At 51.1% G+C, this 17,953-nt stretch overlaps 1 protein-coding gene across 1 annotated transcript in view; it reads left to right on the plus strand.

Moving 5' to 3' along the window:
• Positions 1-17,953, plus strand: part of ALX4 (ALX homeobox 4) — a 49,282-nt gene that overhangs the window by 21,482 nt on the left and 9,847 nt on the right. The window contains exon 2 of the mRNA XM_023215802.2: positions 12,513-12,823. Coding sequence (XP_023071570.1) covers positions 12,513-12,823 — 311 coding nt within the window. The remainder of the gene's footprint in view (positions 1-12,512; positions 12,824-17,953) is intronic.

Raw genomic sequence — 17,953 nt, forward strand, 5'->3', positions numbered from 1 at the left:
AATCACTTGAACCCGGGAGGGGGAGGTTGCAGTGAGCCAAGATTGTGCCGCTGCACTCCAGCCTGGGCGACAGAGCAAGACTTCATCTCCAAAAAAAAGAAAAAAAGAAAAGAATAAGTTGCAGACATATGCCTCTTTGCCTCTAAGTACTTCAGTGTGTGTAGGCCCTGAAACAAGGCACTGGTCCACATCTGCGGTCCCAGATGGTCAGTGAAGTTGATCTTCAGCAGGGAAGTTTGATCGGGGCAGCCCTGAAGGTGGTTATGAGGGGGCTGTAACCACCCTCTCTCAAGGCAGCTGAGAGCAGCCATTCTCCTGTGACTTCTCCATCTTCCTGCCTTCCTCCTTGACCCTGTCTCCTGTCTGCCTGTCCCAGTCCCACCCACAGCATCCATCCCAGGAGGGCCCAGCGGGCATGCCCCAGGCCTGGAGTCCAAGTTTCAGCTCTGCCTCTTCCCAGTTTTCTTTTTCTTTTCTTTTCTTTTCTTTCTTTTCTTTTTTTTTTTGAGACAGGTCTCCCTCTGTCACCCAGGCTAGATGGAACTCTGGGCTCAAGTGACCCTCCCACCTCAGCCTCCCAACATTTTGAGATTACAGGGATGATCCACCACCCCTGAACCTTCTTAACAGTTATGGATTCTCAGCAAGGCATTTACCCCTCTGGCCTCAGTTTCTGGGGCTGCAAAATGGAAATCCGATGGTTGTAAAGAGGCTGGAACTCTACTGGTGGCATAATAGATGCCCTAGTACTTTGTAAAGTACAAAGCCCAGTTCCTGGTTTTGTTTTTTGGGTTTTGTGTGTGTGTGTGTGTGTGTGTGAGAGAGAGAGAGAGAGAGAGAGAGCCCAGCATTAATCCCTTTTCCTTCCTGGACTCTGGGAAGCCCACTCCATCTCTGGACTAAGAGAAAGACAGCCCCCCCGCCGCCCCCCACAACCCCTGCCATTGAGGGAAGAACTGAGAGAGCTTCTGTGTGAGGGCGGAGCGGTGGAGGAGGGGGCTGCAGACCCTGCCTTGGCAGATGCCTGCCTCAGGAAGAACCCACAGGGAAGCTGGTAACAAATCTGCCAGCCACATGGAGAGCCGCTGAGCCAAGCTACAGGGGTGTCCTGGGGAGCTTTTGCAAGGCAAAGGCTTTTGCAAGTTAGTTTCCCGAGCACCCACTGGGTGCCATCCTCCCTGGAGGGCCAAGGAATCCCCATAGGTCTCCAAAGGGAGGCCACTTAGGGAATGGAAAAGAGCCCAGGTCTCAGCCTATCTGTCACTCAGTCGCTGGTGACACTCGCGGGTCCCTCCTCTCGGCGCCTCACTTTGCCCATCTGTCCAATGAGGATGCTGGGGCCACCGTGTGGGAATTCGGAGGGGACTGGAATGGGCAGGAGTGTGAAAATATCCAGAACTAGGGAGAGAAGACCCCTGCAAGGAAGGCCAGCGACCGGCCCCATCCATCTCTTTGTCCCTTATAGTGCTGGGACGGTGGCAGACGCATAGTAGGGCTGAATTACTTCTTGGGTGGCAAATCCTCCCAGCTAGGACCTGGGTCTTTAAACAAACTTCTAGAAACCTCATCAGGCAGTGGGGCCCCAGGATCACCACCTTCCGTCCAGTGACTTTATTGGAACTGCAGTGCCTCCTGGTGGCCAGCATGCGCAACTGCAGTCTTGATCTTGGCCTGCTGGGAGTTGGGCCCTGGAACCTGAATGCTTAGCCTTCTGGGTAAGCAGCCAGGGCCAGGGACTCCTCTTCAGTCTTGGCTTCCTGCAAGGCTGTGCCCCTCTATTTTCTCATACCCCTCCCTGGCAGGAATTCATGCAATGTTGTTGAACTGAGGAAACAGAAGCCAAGAGGTTTGTCCAGGGTCAGGGAGCTGCCAGGGTCACCTTTGGTCCTTCCTGCCCTGCGCTGTGGCTGGTTTCCTCAACCCCCCTCATCCTGCAAGGTCCCTTCCAACTCCATGCAGCAGCCTCCCGACACAAGCAGTGTCTGTCTGGAGCCCAGCTGCGGGGCCTGGGGCGCTTTCCTGCAGACACACTGGCCACCCTGCAGAGCTGCCCCAGCCATACCAGAGGCAGAGGGAGCCCAGAGGAGCCTCCCCCAACCCAGGCACACACGGGCATTTGCATTAATTCCAGCGGTGTGTCCTGAGCCCTTACTCACACCAGGCCCAGGCCCCAGCTCCAGATCCCAGCATTACATCGGGAAGGCCCACTCTGATCAGCTCACAGTCTAGGGAGGGAGAAGGCCCATGAGCTGGTGCTGTAAAGCAGGGGATTCAGTGTTTAAGAGGCAAGGTGGTCAGGGAGGAAGAAAGGTGACCCTTGGCTGAGCCTTGAAAGCCTAGGAGAGGGAATTCACAGCAGAAGAAATACAAAAAATGAAAGGTTCCATAGTTTAAAAAAAAAAAGGAAAGACAAGATCTCACTTTCATCCATCATGCTGGCAAAAATTTTAAAATGACCAAAATGACACTCTAATGACCATTATTGGCTGTGAAGTGGGAGGGGACACTGCGGCAGCTGAGGACATTACGTGTTTCTGGAAGACAGCTTGCCCATGTTTCCCAGAGCCCCTCAGATGTGCGGAAAATTGAACCCTGTATTTCTAGGTCTTGGAGCTTCCTCTAAGGGAATCGCCATGCGCGTATCGAGAGATTTAAATCACAGACCTGCTGTGATTTCAAACAAGTAGAAACCTGTGAGCCCAACAGAAGAGGATGGATTAAATAAAACAGCCATTGTTTTCACTAAGGCAGATTACCTGAGGTCAGGAGTTCAAGACCAGCCTGACCAACATGGCAAAACCCCGTCTCTACTAAAAGTACAAAAATTAGCCAGGTGTGGTGGCTGGCGCCTGTAATCCCAGCTACTCGGGAGGCTGAGGCAGGAGAATAGCTTGAACCCAGGAGGTGGAGGTTGCACTGAGCCGAGATGGCAGCACTGCACTCCAACCTGCGAGACAAAAGCGATACTCTATCTGAAAAAAAAAAAAAGTTTACAAAGTAATGTGTTCTTTCTCTCTCTCTCTCTCTCTCTCTCTGTGTGTGTGTGTGTGTGTGTGTGTGTGTGTGTGTGTGTGTGTGATTTTCTTTTGGTCTGTCTTGATTTATTTTAAATCTTCCATACAGAACATAGATGACTATTTGTAAGGGGAAAGAAAAGTCACAAAAGTTACAGAGAAAGCTATCTGGGTGAAAGTAATAGCTACCCACAGACAGGAGAGGCAGAGAGACGTGATAGGTAGAAGGAAGGGTGCCCGCAGGAGTGCGGAAGCCTGAAGTCACTCATGCAGTGTGCTGCAGAGTGGAAGTAGGTCTATGAGACTCAAGCTAGATGGAAGGCTGGGGTGTAAGTCCATGAGTCAGGTGGGGACCAGTCCTGCCTTCGGGACCCTGAATGCCACATAAGCCTGATGTACAGGGTTGGCAGATTTAGCAAAAAGCAAGCAAGCAAACAACAAAACCAGGTTGCTCACTCAAATCTGCATTTGAAATAATAATTTGTAGGATAAGTATTCCTTGTGCCATATTTGGGATATACTTATATTGTTTCAAGTATTAACAGTTTATCTAAAATTTCAGTTTAACTGAGTCTCCTGTATTATTTCTGGCCATTCTAAGGAGGGATCTGGGAGCCAGTGAAAGGCTACAGAGAGGGCCATGACATGACTGGCTGTGTATGTTTTAGACACACTCTCTGGTTGTATTTGAGGGTGGTGAGCCTGAAAGTGGAGAAACCCCTCAGGAGGTCGGGACTGAGCGTCACCCTGAGTGTCACCGGGATCCATCATGGTCCAGAGGTCTGAGTTGCAGGGGCCCAGTTTGTGACGACAGTGGCCAATCCCCACGGCGAAAAAAGGGCCTTTCTCAGAAGCTTCCCTAACCTTCCTCCAGCCCATTCCAAGTGGTGCTTGTCTCTTGCTTCCCATAATCCCACAGCACAGAGCCCAGCCTGCTCTCAGAGCATGCACCGTCCAGGATTCTAATCACTGCTTTCAGGTAACGTTTCAACCTGTTCCTGGGAGAACAAATAGAAAATTAATTCAGACCAGCCCCCACCCTGACAAAAAAAATAATAAAAAATAAATAAAGAAAAAAAAAAAGAAACAAAATTAACCCATAGATCCATATTGCCACTTCTGGAAACTTGTAGTGTTTTCTGAGGACAAATGCTCTACTCCCTTTCTCTTTTTGGTCAAAATGAGATTTATTTGATATAAATTGAACATCTTTGCGTGTGTTAAAACGCTATGCTTTCTTAGCATCAATTTCATTCATTTGTTCATCAAATGTTTACTGAGTATCTACTGCACGCCCGCTATGCTACTAGGTGTTACATAGCAGGGTAAACAAAGCACACCTGCTCAGATATATTCCCTGCTCCGTGGGAGGGAGAGAGAGAGAAAATAAACAAAGGGAAAACAGAAGAACAAATAAATACATAATATTGGCGCGGTGGTCCATGCCTGTAATCCCCAGCACGTTGGGAGGCCTAGACGGGTGGATCATTTGAGGCCAGGAGTTCAAGACCAGCCTGGGCAACATGAGGAAACCCTGTCTCTACTAAAAATACAAAAATTAGCAGGGTGTGATGGCCCATGCCCGTAGTCCCAGCTACTCAGGAGACTGAGGCCTGAGAATCACTTGAACCTAGGAAGTGAGGTTGCAGTGAGCTGAGATCGAACCACTGCACTCCAGCTTTGGTGGCAAAGCGGGACTCTGTCTCAAAAAAAAAAAAGAAATAGCCTGCAGAATAAAGACTGTCGGGAAGGATCTTCCGTTTTTGGAAATATCTTCCTTTAACCAATCCCCTATTGCTGAATATTTTGATTACTGTCGGTTTTCCTACATATTAAATAATGACATGATGAACTTTCTCTCTAGTGAATTCTTACCATTATTAATTTAGAATAATTTTTTTTTGAGACGGAGTTTCGTTCTTGTTGCCCAGGCTAAAGTGCAGTGGCACGATCTCAGCTCAGTGCAACCTGCGCCTCCCGTGTTCAAGCGATTCTCCTGCCTCACCCTCCCAAGTAGCTGAGATTATTGGTGGCTGCCACCATGCCCGGTGAATTTTTGTATTTTTAGTAGAGACAGGGTTTCACCATGTTGGCCATGCTGGTCTCAAACTCCTGACCTCAGGTGATCCACCACCTGCCTCTGTCTCTCAAAGTGCTAGGATTACAGACGCAAGCCACTGCACCCAGCTGTAAAACATTTTTTGGTGTACACTTTTATGAGTTTTAACACACTCATGTATAGATTCATGTATTCACTGCCACAGTCATGACACAGAATAGTTCCATCACACCAGTGCAAGCCCTTTGTAGACAAACCTTCTCCCTCCTGCTATGCCTGGCAACCAGCGATCTGTTGCTTAGAGTCCCCGTAGTTTTGCCTGTCCCAGAATTCATGTGCTAGCTGAGTGAAGTGGCCCTTTATGTACATTTGAGACTGGCTTCATTTACAGACCCTAAGGCCACCCTTGAGATTCATCCATGTCATTGTTTGTCAACAGTTCTTTCTTTTCACCGTGGAGTCGATCTGTGGCCTGGATGGACCACAGCTTGCGTTTCCATTCCCCTGTCAAAAGACACTTGGCGTGTTTCCATTTCGGGGTGATTCTGAATAGAGCTGCTGCAGACATTTGCCTATGGGTTTGGGTTCCTCTCCTCTTAAAATAAGTCATTATTTCTATAGGGTAAATACCTAGGAGTGGGATTGCCGGGTCATGAGGTCAGTGTTAGTTTAACTAGATAAGACACCGCCCAGGTGTTTCCACCGTGACGGATGGGAGTTCCGGGTGCTCCACACATCGCCGTAACTTGGCATCATCAGGTCTTCTTATTCCCACTATGATAGGCACATAGTGGTATCTCATTGTGCTTTTAATTTGCATTTCCATAGCGGGTAATGAGGTTGAGCATCTTTCATGCTTATTTGCTCCTTGTATATCATCTTGGGTGAAGTCTCTGCTAGAATATTTTGCCACTTTTTGTTAAATATTACTATTAACTACACTCCACACTTTATTCAGATTTCACTGGCTTCCCTCAGTGTCCTTTTACTGTTCCAGCATCCCACTCGGAACACATTGATGACACTTAGTCCTCATGCCTCCTTGGCCTCCTCTAGTCTGGGTCAGTTTCTCAGACTTTCCTTATGTCGAGAGCATTTCAGGGCTTGGGTTGGTGGCTGTGGGTGAGCAGGATGGCCTGTGCCACTGGCTAGCCTGAGGACTGCCATTTCCACCCCACTCTGCTGAAGACTGGCAGCCCCTTGAGGGCCGGGACACTGTTTGTCTCTGCAAACAGCTGTGCCCCGTGCATGTGTGCTGAAATCTAAGCCCAGTCTCTACTACCCCTTTGGCATTATTTATTGGGACTGGAGCTAAATTAGGGACATCCAAGTTGAGCTCTGGACAGACCCCAGTGGCGGATGAGGTGGGGTGGGGACGTGATCAATGGCTAACCTTTGACCTCCGCCCTCACCCCCACAGGACTGTTTGGACAGCAGTGGGTTTAGTCAGTGCCCTTTCAATAGCATGAAAGGGCCTCACGCCGGCCTGTTTTTTTTAAGGAGATCACATCGTTGTGTGCACTCCGCCACAGGGTGCGTGGGGCCAGCTCACCCGAGAACAGAGTGACTGGCATGTCCCCCACAAAGCAGATGTTTGGAAGAAAAATAGATGTACTCAAAACCGTGGAGGATAAAATGACTGAGACTCCGTACACCACATGCATAGGCCTATGCACAGCTCCACACAGGTCCACACCACCCATGTCCACCCCCACCCATGTGGATCTGCACCCACACACAACCACATGCCCACGGGCACACACATCCCACTTGTGTGCCTGCACTTGACCACACAAGCATGCACACTCCACAAACCTATCTACAAGCAAATACACATATGCTCCCCATATCCACTCACAACTGCAGACTTGTGCTACATGCCCCCGGGTTTACATCTGTGCCCACAGATGCTGCCAGTACCCTCTCCCTAAAATGACTCTAGAAGGTCATTCTTTAAATCACGACCAAAAAAAAAAAAAAAGAAAGAAAAGAAAAAAGAAAAATCAGTCACCTTTGGAAATCTCTCAAGGATTTTGCTGTTTTAAAAAGGTGAAACTAGATTAGAGTGATGCCATTGGGTTGAACCAGGACAGGTGGGTAGAGGTTAAGGGAATGAAGCAAGGCTTTCCACTTCATTCATTTATCCAGCTGAAATCCAAGCCAGGGGTTCCCAGTGCTAGAATAGGCAGCTCCCAGAGGTATGGGGGTCCTCCCAGGGGGAGTTCCAGTAGAGGTTAAAAGGCGCAATGGCTCCTGATTGAGAATATAACCTTGAACTGAATGCTTCCTGCTTCATCAAAAGCAGTCTATGGCAATAATGCTGACCTAGGATTGTTTGAAGAGCATTGGATACCAGGATGGCCACACCACATGCACAACACCCCCCGTGGGGCAGGCATTGCTCTTGGTGATGTAGGTTCACTACTTGATTGATGGTTCTCAGTAGTCAGGGGTCTACTTCCAGATCAAGACTGGGAAGCTACAGATTGGGACTACATTGTCTTGGACCCCATAGTCTCAGCCCTGGGACAAACCCATCATGGGAGGGGTGTCAGCATAGAGCCTTTCCAGGTCCACAAGGAGCTGCTCCAGGGAGGCTGTGAGAAGTCCAACCCCTGGCGGGTGGCCTGGACCCAGGCTGGGCGCTGTTGCTGCTCAGCCTCATGCCAGCACAAGGTGCCCCAAGGCTCTAAAGAAGGCCTGCCCAGCATCCGGGCAAACTGAGAGCTCCCTGGTGGTCTTTCTACCCCAGTGTGGCTGCAGGGTGGGTGTGCAGCCAGTTCCTGGCAGATCCTGGACTGGGTGTCTGTACCTTGGTTTCACTTCTGGAGCCGCCCCCATGAAGCCTGTCTCTGCTTCTCCTTCTGTCCCCTGCTCGCTGCATGGAGACATCACTCAAGGTCTGTCTGGGTCTTTCTTCTCCCCTCTCTCCCTCAGTGACCTCTGCTGTTTGTGCGGTCAGCCTTGAATGGTGGCATTTGTCATTGCATGCCCCTTTTCAATGTATCCCACCCAACTTTCTCCCCAGTGGGTAGGAGGATGAGGCAGTTGGTTCATTTACTCGACAGACATTTTCTGCACGCGCTTTGCAGAACAGCGGCTCACCAAAGGTGCACACAGATACCTGGACAGAGCGAGAGCTCAGTGATGTTTGTTTGCCAGAAATTGTTCATTTATTCCTCAGCAACCTCTTACTGCATCTCCGCCACCTGACCTATCCTGTGCTGAGCCTCAGGCTGAGAAGGGACAAATGGCAGGAAGCCCCAGCCCTTGGGGAACCGACATTCTATAGGAGGAACTGGACATTCAGGACTGGATGAGATACGAGTCACCTAACACAGGCATTCAGTGGAGAGGGTGAGCAGAGGACAGAAAACAGTCACAATCTGGGAAAGCTTCCTGGAGGAGCTGGTGTTTCACTGGATCTTGGAGGTCAGTTGGAAGGAGGGACATTCCAGGCAGGGGCCCCAGATGGGGACTTGGGGGACCAAGGTCTGTGGTTTCCTTTGGTCAGGAACAATCAGCCTGAGCTGTGGGACCTCTGTTTTCAGCATCCATCTTGTTGAGGAGGGCATCTCGCAGGAAGTCAGATCTGACCGGCACCCAGGCCTTCGGCCACCACCCTGACTCTCCAGCTAGCCCGGGGTCATCTCCCTGGAGAGCAATCTGCTGGCTTTGCCCAGGGTCCGGCCCCACTCCCTGCCGCCCTCAGTCTCACACTGGCCCGAGAAACTCAGGGCTGCCCGAGGAACAGCAGTGGGAACTGTAGAAGGAAGGGAGACTCAGAGGGGTGACAGTAGCCTCCCAATGTCCGCAGGGACAGGGCTGTCATGGGGAAGGGCGCTGGGAGGTTAGAACTGGAACCAATGAGCCACACCTACAGGAGACAGACATGGGCTGGGTCTAAGGACGAATGGCCCAGCTGTCCTGGGGGCAGTGAGCTCCCTGCTACGCTAGACTGGAACCAGCACCGGGTGGGGAGGCTGCGGGGTGGCGGGAAGTGGACATAGAGGCCTGAGCTTGGGGTCTTAAGACTGAGACTCTGAAAGGGCCGTGCTTGTCATTCTGACCAGTTGAGTGGAGCCGCAGAACTTCGGGGAATTTTTCTTTGTTGTCTAAATGAGGAATCCAGCCTCAGAATTTAAAGCAAGCTGACTCAAGGCAGGTTAGAAGGCTTGCTTCCTTCCTCCTTGAGGAACCAGGAGCAGCACTTCCCTGAATTCCTTCCATCTCCAACACAGGCACACCCTCCCCCTCTCCTCCCCTCCCCAGGTCCTCAGGGACAGTCCCAGCTGCTGGTGAGCAAGGGAGGAAGGACCCTCAGCCACCCCGCTGTCCCTATTTATAGGTGAGACTCCAGAGGTGAAATGGGTCATCTGAAGTCCCGGGCAGAGCGGGGGCCGAGGCCAGGGCTTCCAACTCTTGGGCTGGTGGTCTTTGCACACCCTGTACCACCTCTACCTCTCTGCCTGCTCACTTGGTCTCAGTGGGCAGCTGGAGGTTGACGAAACTGGACCCTTACTTGTCACCATGAAGACTGGACCTTCTGCCACTTCTCCTGAGAGGCCGAGAGCTGGCTCAGTGCTGAGAGGCTGCCCCCAGGCCACATCCTCACTCCCTCATCCTCAGGGGCTGGTCTTGCTCCCCACAAGATGGGCAGGGCAGGATGCCTTGGTCATGTGAGGCCCCTGGGTTCCTTCTGCCCCTACCTCTCTCCCTGGGAATAGGGCCTAAGACCCTGGAGGAGGGAGTAGAGGGCAGTCCGGAGGCTGAGAGACTGTGCTCTGTCCAGAACTGGGGCATGCTCCCTTCTCTCTCTGGCCTCAGTTTCTCCCCAGTTAAAACTAGGAGTTCAGGCTGCTCCGCACCAACTCTAGGTTCCTGTCACATGGAGCTCCCATTGCTGTACAGGCTGGTCCCAATCCCCAGCAAGGGTCCGTGGGGCTGTGAGATGGGGCCTGGGGACCAGGGTTCAGGGCTCAGTGCTCACCTCCCTCAGCCCCTCATCTGGCTTCCAGGACGTTGCAAAACAGGGATGGTTATTTTTGGTGAGGCTGGGTGGGGTTTCTTTAAGAAAAAAAAAAACAACCTAAAACATAAAATGTATTTGTCTGCCAGGAAGATCAATATCTTTGCTGAAAGCTCTTGGCCCAGCTGCCAGCTGCAGTTTGCAGAATACTGTCACTGAAGCTGTGGCTGGCTGCGTGTGCCTGGGCTCACACGGGTGTCATGCATGATGCCGCTGGGCCGGTCGTGCACCCCCGTGGCGTCTGCACTGCCAGTGGCCCTCAGGAGCAGCCTCCTGAAGCTGCTTCCAGGCCTACTCTGGGCACTCACCTCTGTGCCCTTTCCTTGATGCCTTGGAGAGGGAGGTGAGAATGCCACAGGCCAAATGTCCCTCTCAGCTTCCCCGGTGTACACAGAAAGCCAGGGATGAGACTGAGTCTGAAGCCTCAGCCAGCCCTCAGGATCTGGATGGAGTCAGAAGACCTGGACCACAGGCATCATTCTGATGCTTAATGCCCATCCCCTGGACCTATTTCCAGAAGAAGAAACCGAGGGTCAGCGTGGTTGATGCTCACATCTACCGCACGTGCTTGTTGTGATGACCAAAACTTGTGCATGCGAAAGGTCGTGTCAAATGTTCCCCACACGTCTTATTAAGTGTGTTCGTTCTTTCACTCAAGAAGTTCCTTTTCCCCAAGTTACAGACAAGGAATGCAGCTCTCAAGGAGCTCACACCCACATCTGCAGACACCCAGTTGGCTGCCCTTCCCTAGGCGTCTGTGCACGCCCTGCACATGCTCCTGCGCCCAAGGGCCTGCATGCTTGGAGGACTTCTCCGGGGTTCAGAGTCCTCTAATGTTCACAGGGTCTGTGGGTTTGCAAGTCCGGACTAGAAAGGTGAATATCAATAATGGCAAAACTACATAGCTAGCACTCTAGCCTCTTTATTTCCCACAGATACCCTATGAGGAAGATCCTATAAGCATCTTCATCCCCATTTTATACAGGGGGAAACTGAGGCACAGAGAGGGTAGGTAAGCTCTCCTGAGCACAGAACTGAGGAGTCACAGCCATAGGATTCATAGCAAGGCTAAAGAGTCCATGCCCTAAACGAGGGTCCTTAGCCTGCAGGCTGTGGACCAGTACCGGTCCATGGCCTGTTAGTAACCGGGCCGCACACAGGAGGTGAGCGGCAAGTGAGCAAGCATTACTGCAAGTTCTGGCTCCTTTCAGGTCACTGGTGCCATTAGATTCTCACAGGAGCGTGAATCCTACTGTGAACCATGCATGCGAGGGATCTAGGTTGCATGCTCCTTATAAGAATCTGATGCCTGGTGGATCAGATTTGAGGTGAAACAGTTTCATCCCCAAGCCATTCCCCACCACCACCCCCTCCATCCATGGAAAAAATTATCTTCCACAAAACCAGTTCCTGGTGCCAAAAAGGTAGGGACTGCTGTCCTAAACTCTCTGCCAGGAGGTGAGTGTGTCTGCCTAGGAAGCTCACCAGGCTGTGTGGTGGTAAAGTGGTTTCCCGCCTCACTCTTCCACCCCAGTCTCCACCTCTTCTTCCTTGACCTGTATGGGTTGATTGGTCCTTGCAGTCCTGAGCTCCTAGGAATGTGCCAGGAGGTTCTATCTGCTAGACGCAGTGGCTGGGAGCCGTGCTCATGTACACTCACCCAGGCCCGGGGTCAGCGTGCTGGGGATGAAGGTGCCTGGGCAGCCTCCGTAAGCAATGTGCAGGCGCTGCTTATAACAGGAGATGTGGCCCATGCCTCGATCCCATGCACCCCCAAGGAAGAAAGACCCTTCTCTTGAACAATAGGTGAGACCAGCATGCAGGGTTGGGGGGCGGGCAAGGAGGTGTTGACCCCTCAGCACTGGACTCTTGGGGCAGAGTCTCCAGCTCCTGCTGAACTCCTGGTGGGACTAGGCTAGGAAAGGAGGGGCACTCCTCTCTGCCTCAGTGCTGGGTCCTCCTCACCCCAAGCCCCACTGGGCCAGACATGGCTGCTGAATGAGTTTCCCTTCCACCCAGGGAGGCCATGGCACTGGGGTCAGAATTCTCGGGACCCAGAAAAGTCCTGATGAAGGGAATCCCTCTAGAGAGAGGAGCTCAGGGTCAGTGAGGTGGGGACTAAAGGTCGCAGAGGTCAGATTGGTTGACTTGGGTTCACATAACATTGGTGCTGGAAGGAACCTAGTCTAAGATGATGGCAAAGAGGCTCAGAGAGGGGAAGAGATTTGCCCAAGGTCACACAGCATGTTAATGACAAGCCAGAATTAGAAGCCAAGTCTCCTGACCTTGCATCCAATGAGCTTTAAGAGGAAAAAGGCAGGGGGTGGTACCCAAGTGTCCCCCCACCGACGTCCCCCTTCTCTTGCTTCATTCAACCATTGGTTTCTGACTTTGTCTCCTCCTCCCTCAGCTAAAGAAAGCTCCCTGGGTGAGCCAGAGTTACCCCCCGACTCTGACACTGTGGGGATGGACAGCAGCTACCTGAATGTCAAGGAGGCTGGGGTGAAGGGGCCCCAGGACCGGGCCAGCTCAGACCTCCCCAGCCCACTGGAGAAGGCCGACTCAGAGAGCAACAAGGGCAAGAAGCGGCGGAACCGGACCACCTTCACCAGCTACCAGCTGGAGGAGCTGGAGAAGGTCTTCCAGAAGACCCACTACCCAGACGTGTATGCACGAGAACAGCTGGCCATGAGGACAGACCTCACCGAGGCCCGCGTGCAGGTCAGTGAGGGCCACCTGGGAGTGAGGCTGGTAAAGCAGAGCCTGCCCCTGGGCTCTTGGCTGCAGCAGGGGTCTCCTGACTGCCCACCAACCACACCATGGCTTTCCTTACCTCAGTTCATCGTGAGCCTGAGAGTAGGGGCTCCTAGCCTGCCCCTCATGCCCCTGTCCCAACTAGAGCAACTCTGCTTTTATCCTCTTTAATATTGGGCTTCTGTACTGTGGGAGGGGGCAAAGGAAGGAGGGCTCCCAGAAGAGGGGCAGGAAGGCTGCTGCTGGCTGTTTCTGGGCTTTACACTGTGTGAGAGTCCTGGCTTTTTCACAGAGAAGGGTTACTGGTCCCTGCTCTGGAAGGCCTATATCTTAGACAGGAAACAGGACAAACATCAAACATGAAGATAATGTCTACAGCATTGCAATGGGCAGAAACAGAACAGTTTAGCTCTTCCTTCTGCCTAGATGGCTGCCTCCCCCTCCATTTTTCAGGTCCCAATTCATACCTCCTCTGACAAGTCTTCCTGACCACCATGGCTTAAAGCAGTAGCCCCCCTACTACCAGTCAACAACCAAAACACCCACCCAGTACAATACAGTGGAACCCAACACACTCAACCCAACTCACTGCAACCCAACGGAACACAACCCAATAGAACTCAACTCAACACAACACAATGGAACTCAACACACTCAACCCAACTCAGTGCAATCCAACACAACACAACCCAGCACAACACAACCCAATAGAACTCAACCCAGCACAACACAACCCAATAGAACTCAACTCAACCCAGCACAACACAATGGAACGCAACACACTCAACCCAACTCAACCCATTCCAACACAACACAGCCCAATAGAACACACTCCAGTGGAACTCAACCTAACACAATGGAATCTGACACACTCAACCCAACTCAGTGCAACCCAATAGAAGTCAACCCAGCCCAACCCAACACAACCCAGTAGAACTCAACTCAACCCAACACAACACAATGGAACTCAACATACTAAACCTAACACAACCCATTCCAACACAATCCAATATAACACATTCCAATGGAACTCAACCTAACACAACACAACACAATAGAGCCTGAGACACTCAACCCAACCCAACATAACACAACCAACCCAGCTCACTTTTTGCTACACTGCCCTATTTTATCTTCTTAAAACTTTTTAAAATTTTTTTGTTTGTTTGTTTTCTTTTTAGAGACAGGGTCTCATTCTGTCACCCAGGCTGGAGTGCAATAAGATGATTATAGCTCACTGCAGCCTCAAACTCCTAGGCTAAAGTGATCCTCCCACCTCAGCCTCCCAAAGTACTAGAATTACAGGCATAATTCTATGCCTGGGCCCATTTTATCTTCTGGGTATTTTAGTTCATTTTTTAAAGAGACTGGGTCTCTCTCTGTCACCCAGTGTGGAGTGCAGTGGTGTGATCATGGCTCACTGTAGCCTTAACTTCATGGGCTCAAGGGATCCTCCCACCTCAGCTTCCTGAGCAGCTGGGACCACAGGCATACACCACCATGCCTGGGATAAGTTTTTTTATTTTTTGTAGAGATGAGGTCTTGCTAGGTTGCCCACTTTGGTCTCAAACTCCTGGCCTCAAGTAATCCCTCACCTCAGCCTCCCATAGTGCTGGGATTATAGGTATGAGACACTGTGCCCAACTCCTATTTTGTCTTCTTTCTAGGATTTTTGACTGGCTTAAGTTATTTTACTTGTTTGGCCCCTTCCACTAAACTGTGATTTCCTTGAGATCAAGCACTGATTGTTCACCACTGTATTCCCACCAATTAGAGAAAGCCAAATGCAGAGCATCAAGGCTAAAAAATAAGTATCCATGGATCAGTCAACCCCTGTCCAGAGAGCTGTGTCTCCCCCACCAGCATGAATTCACAGCAAAGGAAGGATCAGAAAAAAAAGACCCATGAGTAGCCAAAATACAGGTGACAAAATTCACACACTCAAGTTTAAGTTTCAATTTAACACAAAATAAATGTCATAATCAGTCTGCTTTTCCAACCCAAAGCATGTTGGAAATAGCAAATAGTGTTGCCATATAGCAGTTTTTCCCTCTCCAGTGGGCCAGAAAAATTAACAGCTTTAGAACAAACAGCAATCTTTTTTTTTTTTTTTTTTTTAATCAGCAAAGCGCCATACAGCTTAGTGGGCTGGGCCCTTCCATGTAAGGAGAGAGATGCCCCAAACCTGCCATCCTCAGCAGGCCCCAGGGACTCTTGCATTAATTCACAAAAGCATCTTCAGCAGCCTCGTTCTCAGGCGTCAGTAAAAGGTTCATCCGTTACAACCATGTTCTGTTTAAGAAGGCAGAGGCATCTCTAATCGAGTCTACAAACTTTTTTTCCAAAATGGCTAATGTGGAAAAGGACTAGTGGTTATCAGTAAATATGTAGCTGTTCAGAAACTGCAGCTACCAGAAGTGATGCTGAAGAGTTGCATGGTTGAGTTGCTGTAAGTTCCCTGAGGGCAGGTTGCCATTTTTTTTTTTTTTTTTTGAGACAGGGTCTCACTGTGTCACCCAGGTTGGAGTAAGTTGTATGATCTTGGCTCACTGCAGCCTCTGCCTCCTGGGTTCCAGTGATTCTCATGCCTCGGCCTCCCAAGTAGCTGTGACTACAGGCATATGCCACCACACCCAGTTAATTTTTTGTATTTTTTGGTAGAGAGGGAGGTTTCGCCATATTGGCCAAGCTGGTCTTGAACTCATGACCTCAAGTGATCCACCCGCTTTGGTCTTCCAAAGTGTGCTGGGATTACAGGCGTGAGCCACCATGCCCGGCCTAGGTTGCCTCTTTTTTTGACAGAGTCTTTTTCTGTCACCCAGGCTGGAATGCAGTGGTGTGATCTTGGCTCACTGCAACCTCTGCCTCCCGGGTTCAAGCGATTATCCTGCCTCAGCCTCCCAAGTAGCCAGGATTACAGGTGCACATACCACACCCGGCTAATTTTTGTATGTTTAGTAGAGATGGGGTTTCACCATGTTGTCCAGGCTGGTCTTGAACTCCTGACCTCAGGCCCAACTCAGCCTCCCAAAGTGCTGGGATTACAGGCATGAGCCGCTGCACCCAGCAAGGCTGCCATTTTATCCCCCTCCAGTGCCTAATGAATGTTCGAGGAAGGACAACAGGGCAGCTGGGGTTTCCTGTGAATCCGGAAGCCCTCACACACCCAGATCTCATTTGAATTTGGACAACCAGCCACTCACATGACCTTACATGCCTGAGTTTTGATGGGAATCCTAGCATCTAGCCTGATCTCCAGCAAATGGACTGGGGAGGACCCACCGGTGCAGGTAGAGAAAGGGGCATGGCTGGTTATGGGACAGCCTAGTAGGTGCTGTGTTGGTGTGGGATAAACCAGTTCATTTTCTATGCAGTATGTGTGTATATTTGTGTTTGCATATGTGGGTTGCATGTGTGCTTCCTAACAAACATATGGGAGTGCCTGGGAGTAGAATTCACTAAGTACTGAAAGAAGAATGACACTTTGAGTACAAAGTACATTCTTTGAGTACTTTGTACTCAAAGTACACAGTACTTTCATGAGTACAAAACATGAAAACAAAGGCACACAGAGCATTTTTCAGTTACCATCATACAACTAAAACAGTGTTCTCTGCAGACACACATGCACACACACATGCACGCGTACACACACACTTATACCTACTTCCAAAATGGAGTTGAGGTAGCTTACAATTAAAGATTGATTTGTTCAATCTAAAAACAAGAACAATGGCATGAAATGCAGAGGTAATGTGGTTAAAAAAAATTTAGGCTAAGGTTCATGGTTGCCTGCCTTTGAGCACAAACTTCAACTTGGAGCTTCCTGGCAGCCAAGGCAGAAAGGGAAACTCTGATGTGCTGCATATCTTATCATCTCGTAGGAGGACCATAGAATTATAGAACAGTAGTGCTGGAAATGATCACCCCATCTTCCCACCTGATAGACGAGGAAGAAGAGGCCCATAGGTGGGAAGTCATAACCTGAAGTTAACAGCAGCCACTCAGTAGCGGCGCTGTGACTGGAATCCAGGACTCCTGAGTCCCAGCCTAGTGCTTCTTTGACTTTAGTTTGCTGTACAAGGACACATGCCAGATTGTTCAGAGGCTTTTCTTTGTATAAAGGAAGCAGGGTGGGTGGGATCTTCATGTGCGTCAGACTTGAAGGGTTGAGCCCTAAGCCTGGCAGTGCCCTGGGCGGGGGGTAAGGGGGTGGTGATGGAACCCCCTTCCTGCCTCTGCTGTGTTTGTTCAGGGCCCATGATCCGCTGGTGGCAAGCCAGGTGCCTGGAGTAGAGTGGTGGTAGGGACAGGGACGGGGCATTGGGGGCCCCAAGATGGACTTTTCCTGGGAAGAAGCCTGGGGTTTGGCCCTGCTCCAGGGGGCTGCAGGGGCCTCTCTCTGCTGTCTGGGATTCCAGTCTCTGCAGCTGGTGTCTGCAGACAATAAGACAGAGGCCTCCCCGCCCTGGGCCACCCCGCCCTGGCCCCAGATGGGCTGCGGTTAGCGAGGCCTCCACCAAGACAGTTGGTTCCTTGCACAGACCGGTCCTCGGGAGAGGCCTATGCTGAGTAGGCCCAGGCCAGGGTGGTCCTGAGGTGTGACATTCAGACTGGGAGAACAGTGGGGACCTCATGGTTGGCTGTCCTCCTGGGGCTGCACAGTGGAGACAGGCCTGCGGTGCAGAGCTTGGAGGCACAGGAGCAGGCCGGGGGGTTGGTGTGGCAGCTGGAAGGGAGCTCTCGGAGCCCCTAGGGCGCCAGGGGTCAGAAATGGGACACTCCAAGCCTCAGGACCTGCAGATGTGCGCATAGAAGGGGTCGTGGGGATACCCTTGCTGCCTCCAACTTACTGGGGAGGATATTGAGGACCGGCCAGGCTCACCTAGCTTATGTCTGGATCTGGGCAGAAGAGCCAGAGCTGGGTGCACAGGGTAAGGCCCCAGGACAAAGGAACAGGAGAAGGAGGGAGGAGGTGGGTAGCCCTGCTCCCAGCGGCCGCTCACCCGCCTCTCACCCGCCTCTCACCATTTCCATCTTCAGCCCTCAAATAAATCCCTCAGCCTGACCTTCTTCCACTCCTGTTCCAAAGACGGT

The sequence above is a fragment of the Piliocolobus tephrosceles genome, chromosome 13 (genome assembly GCF_002776525.5).
Source record: "Piliocolobus tephrosceles isolate RC106 chromosome 13, ASM277652v3, whole genome shotgun sequence".
NCBI classification, from domain to species: Eukaryota; Metazoa; Chordata; class Mammalia; order Primates; family Cercopithecidae; genus Piliocolobus; species Piliocolobus tephrosceles.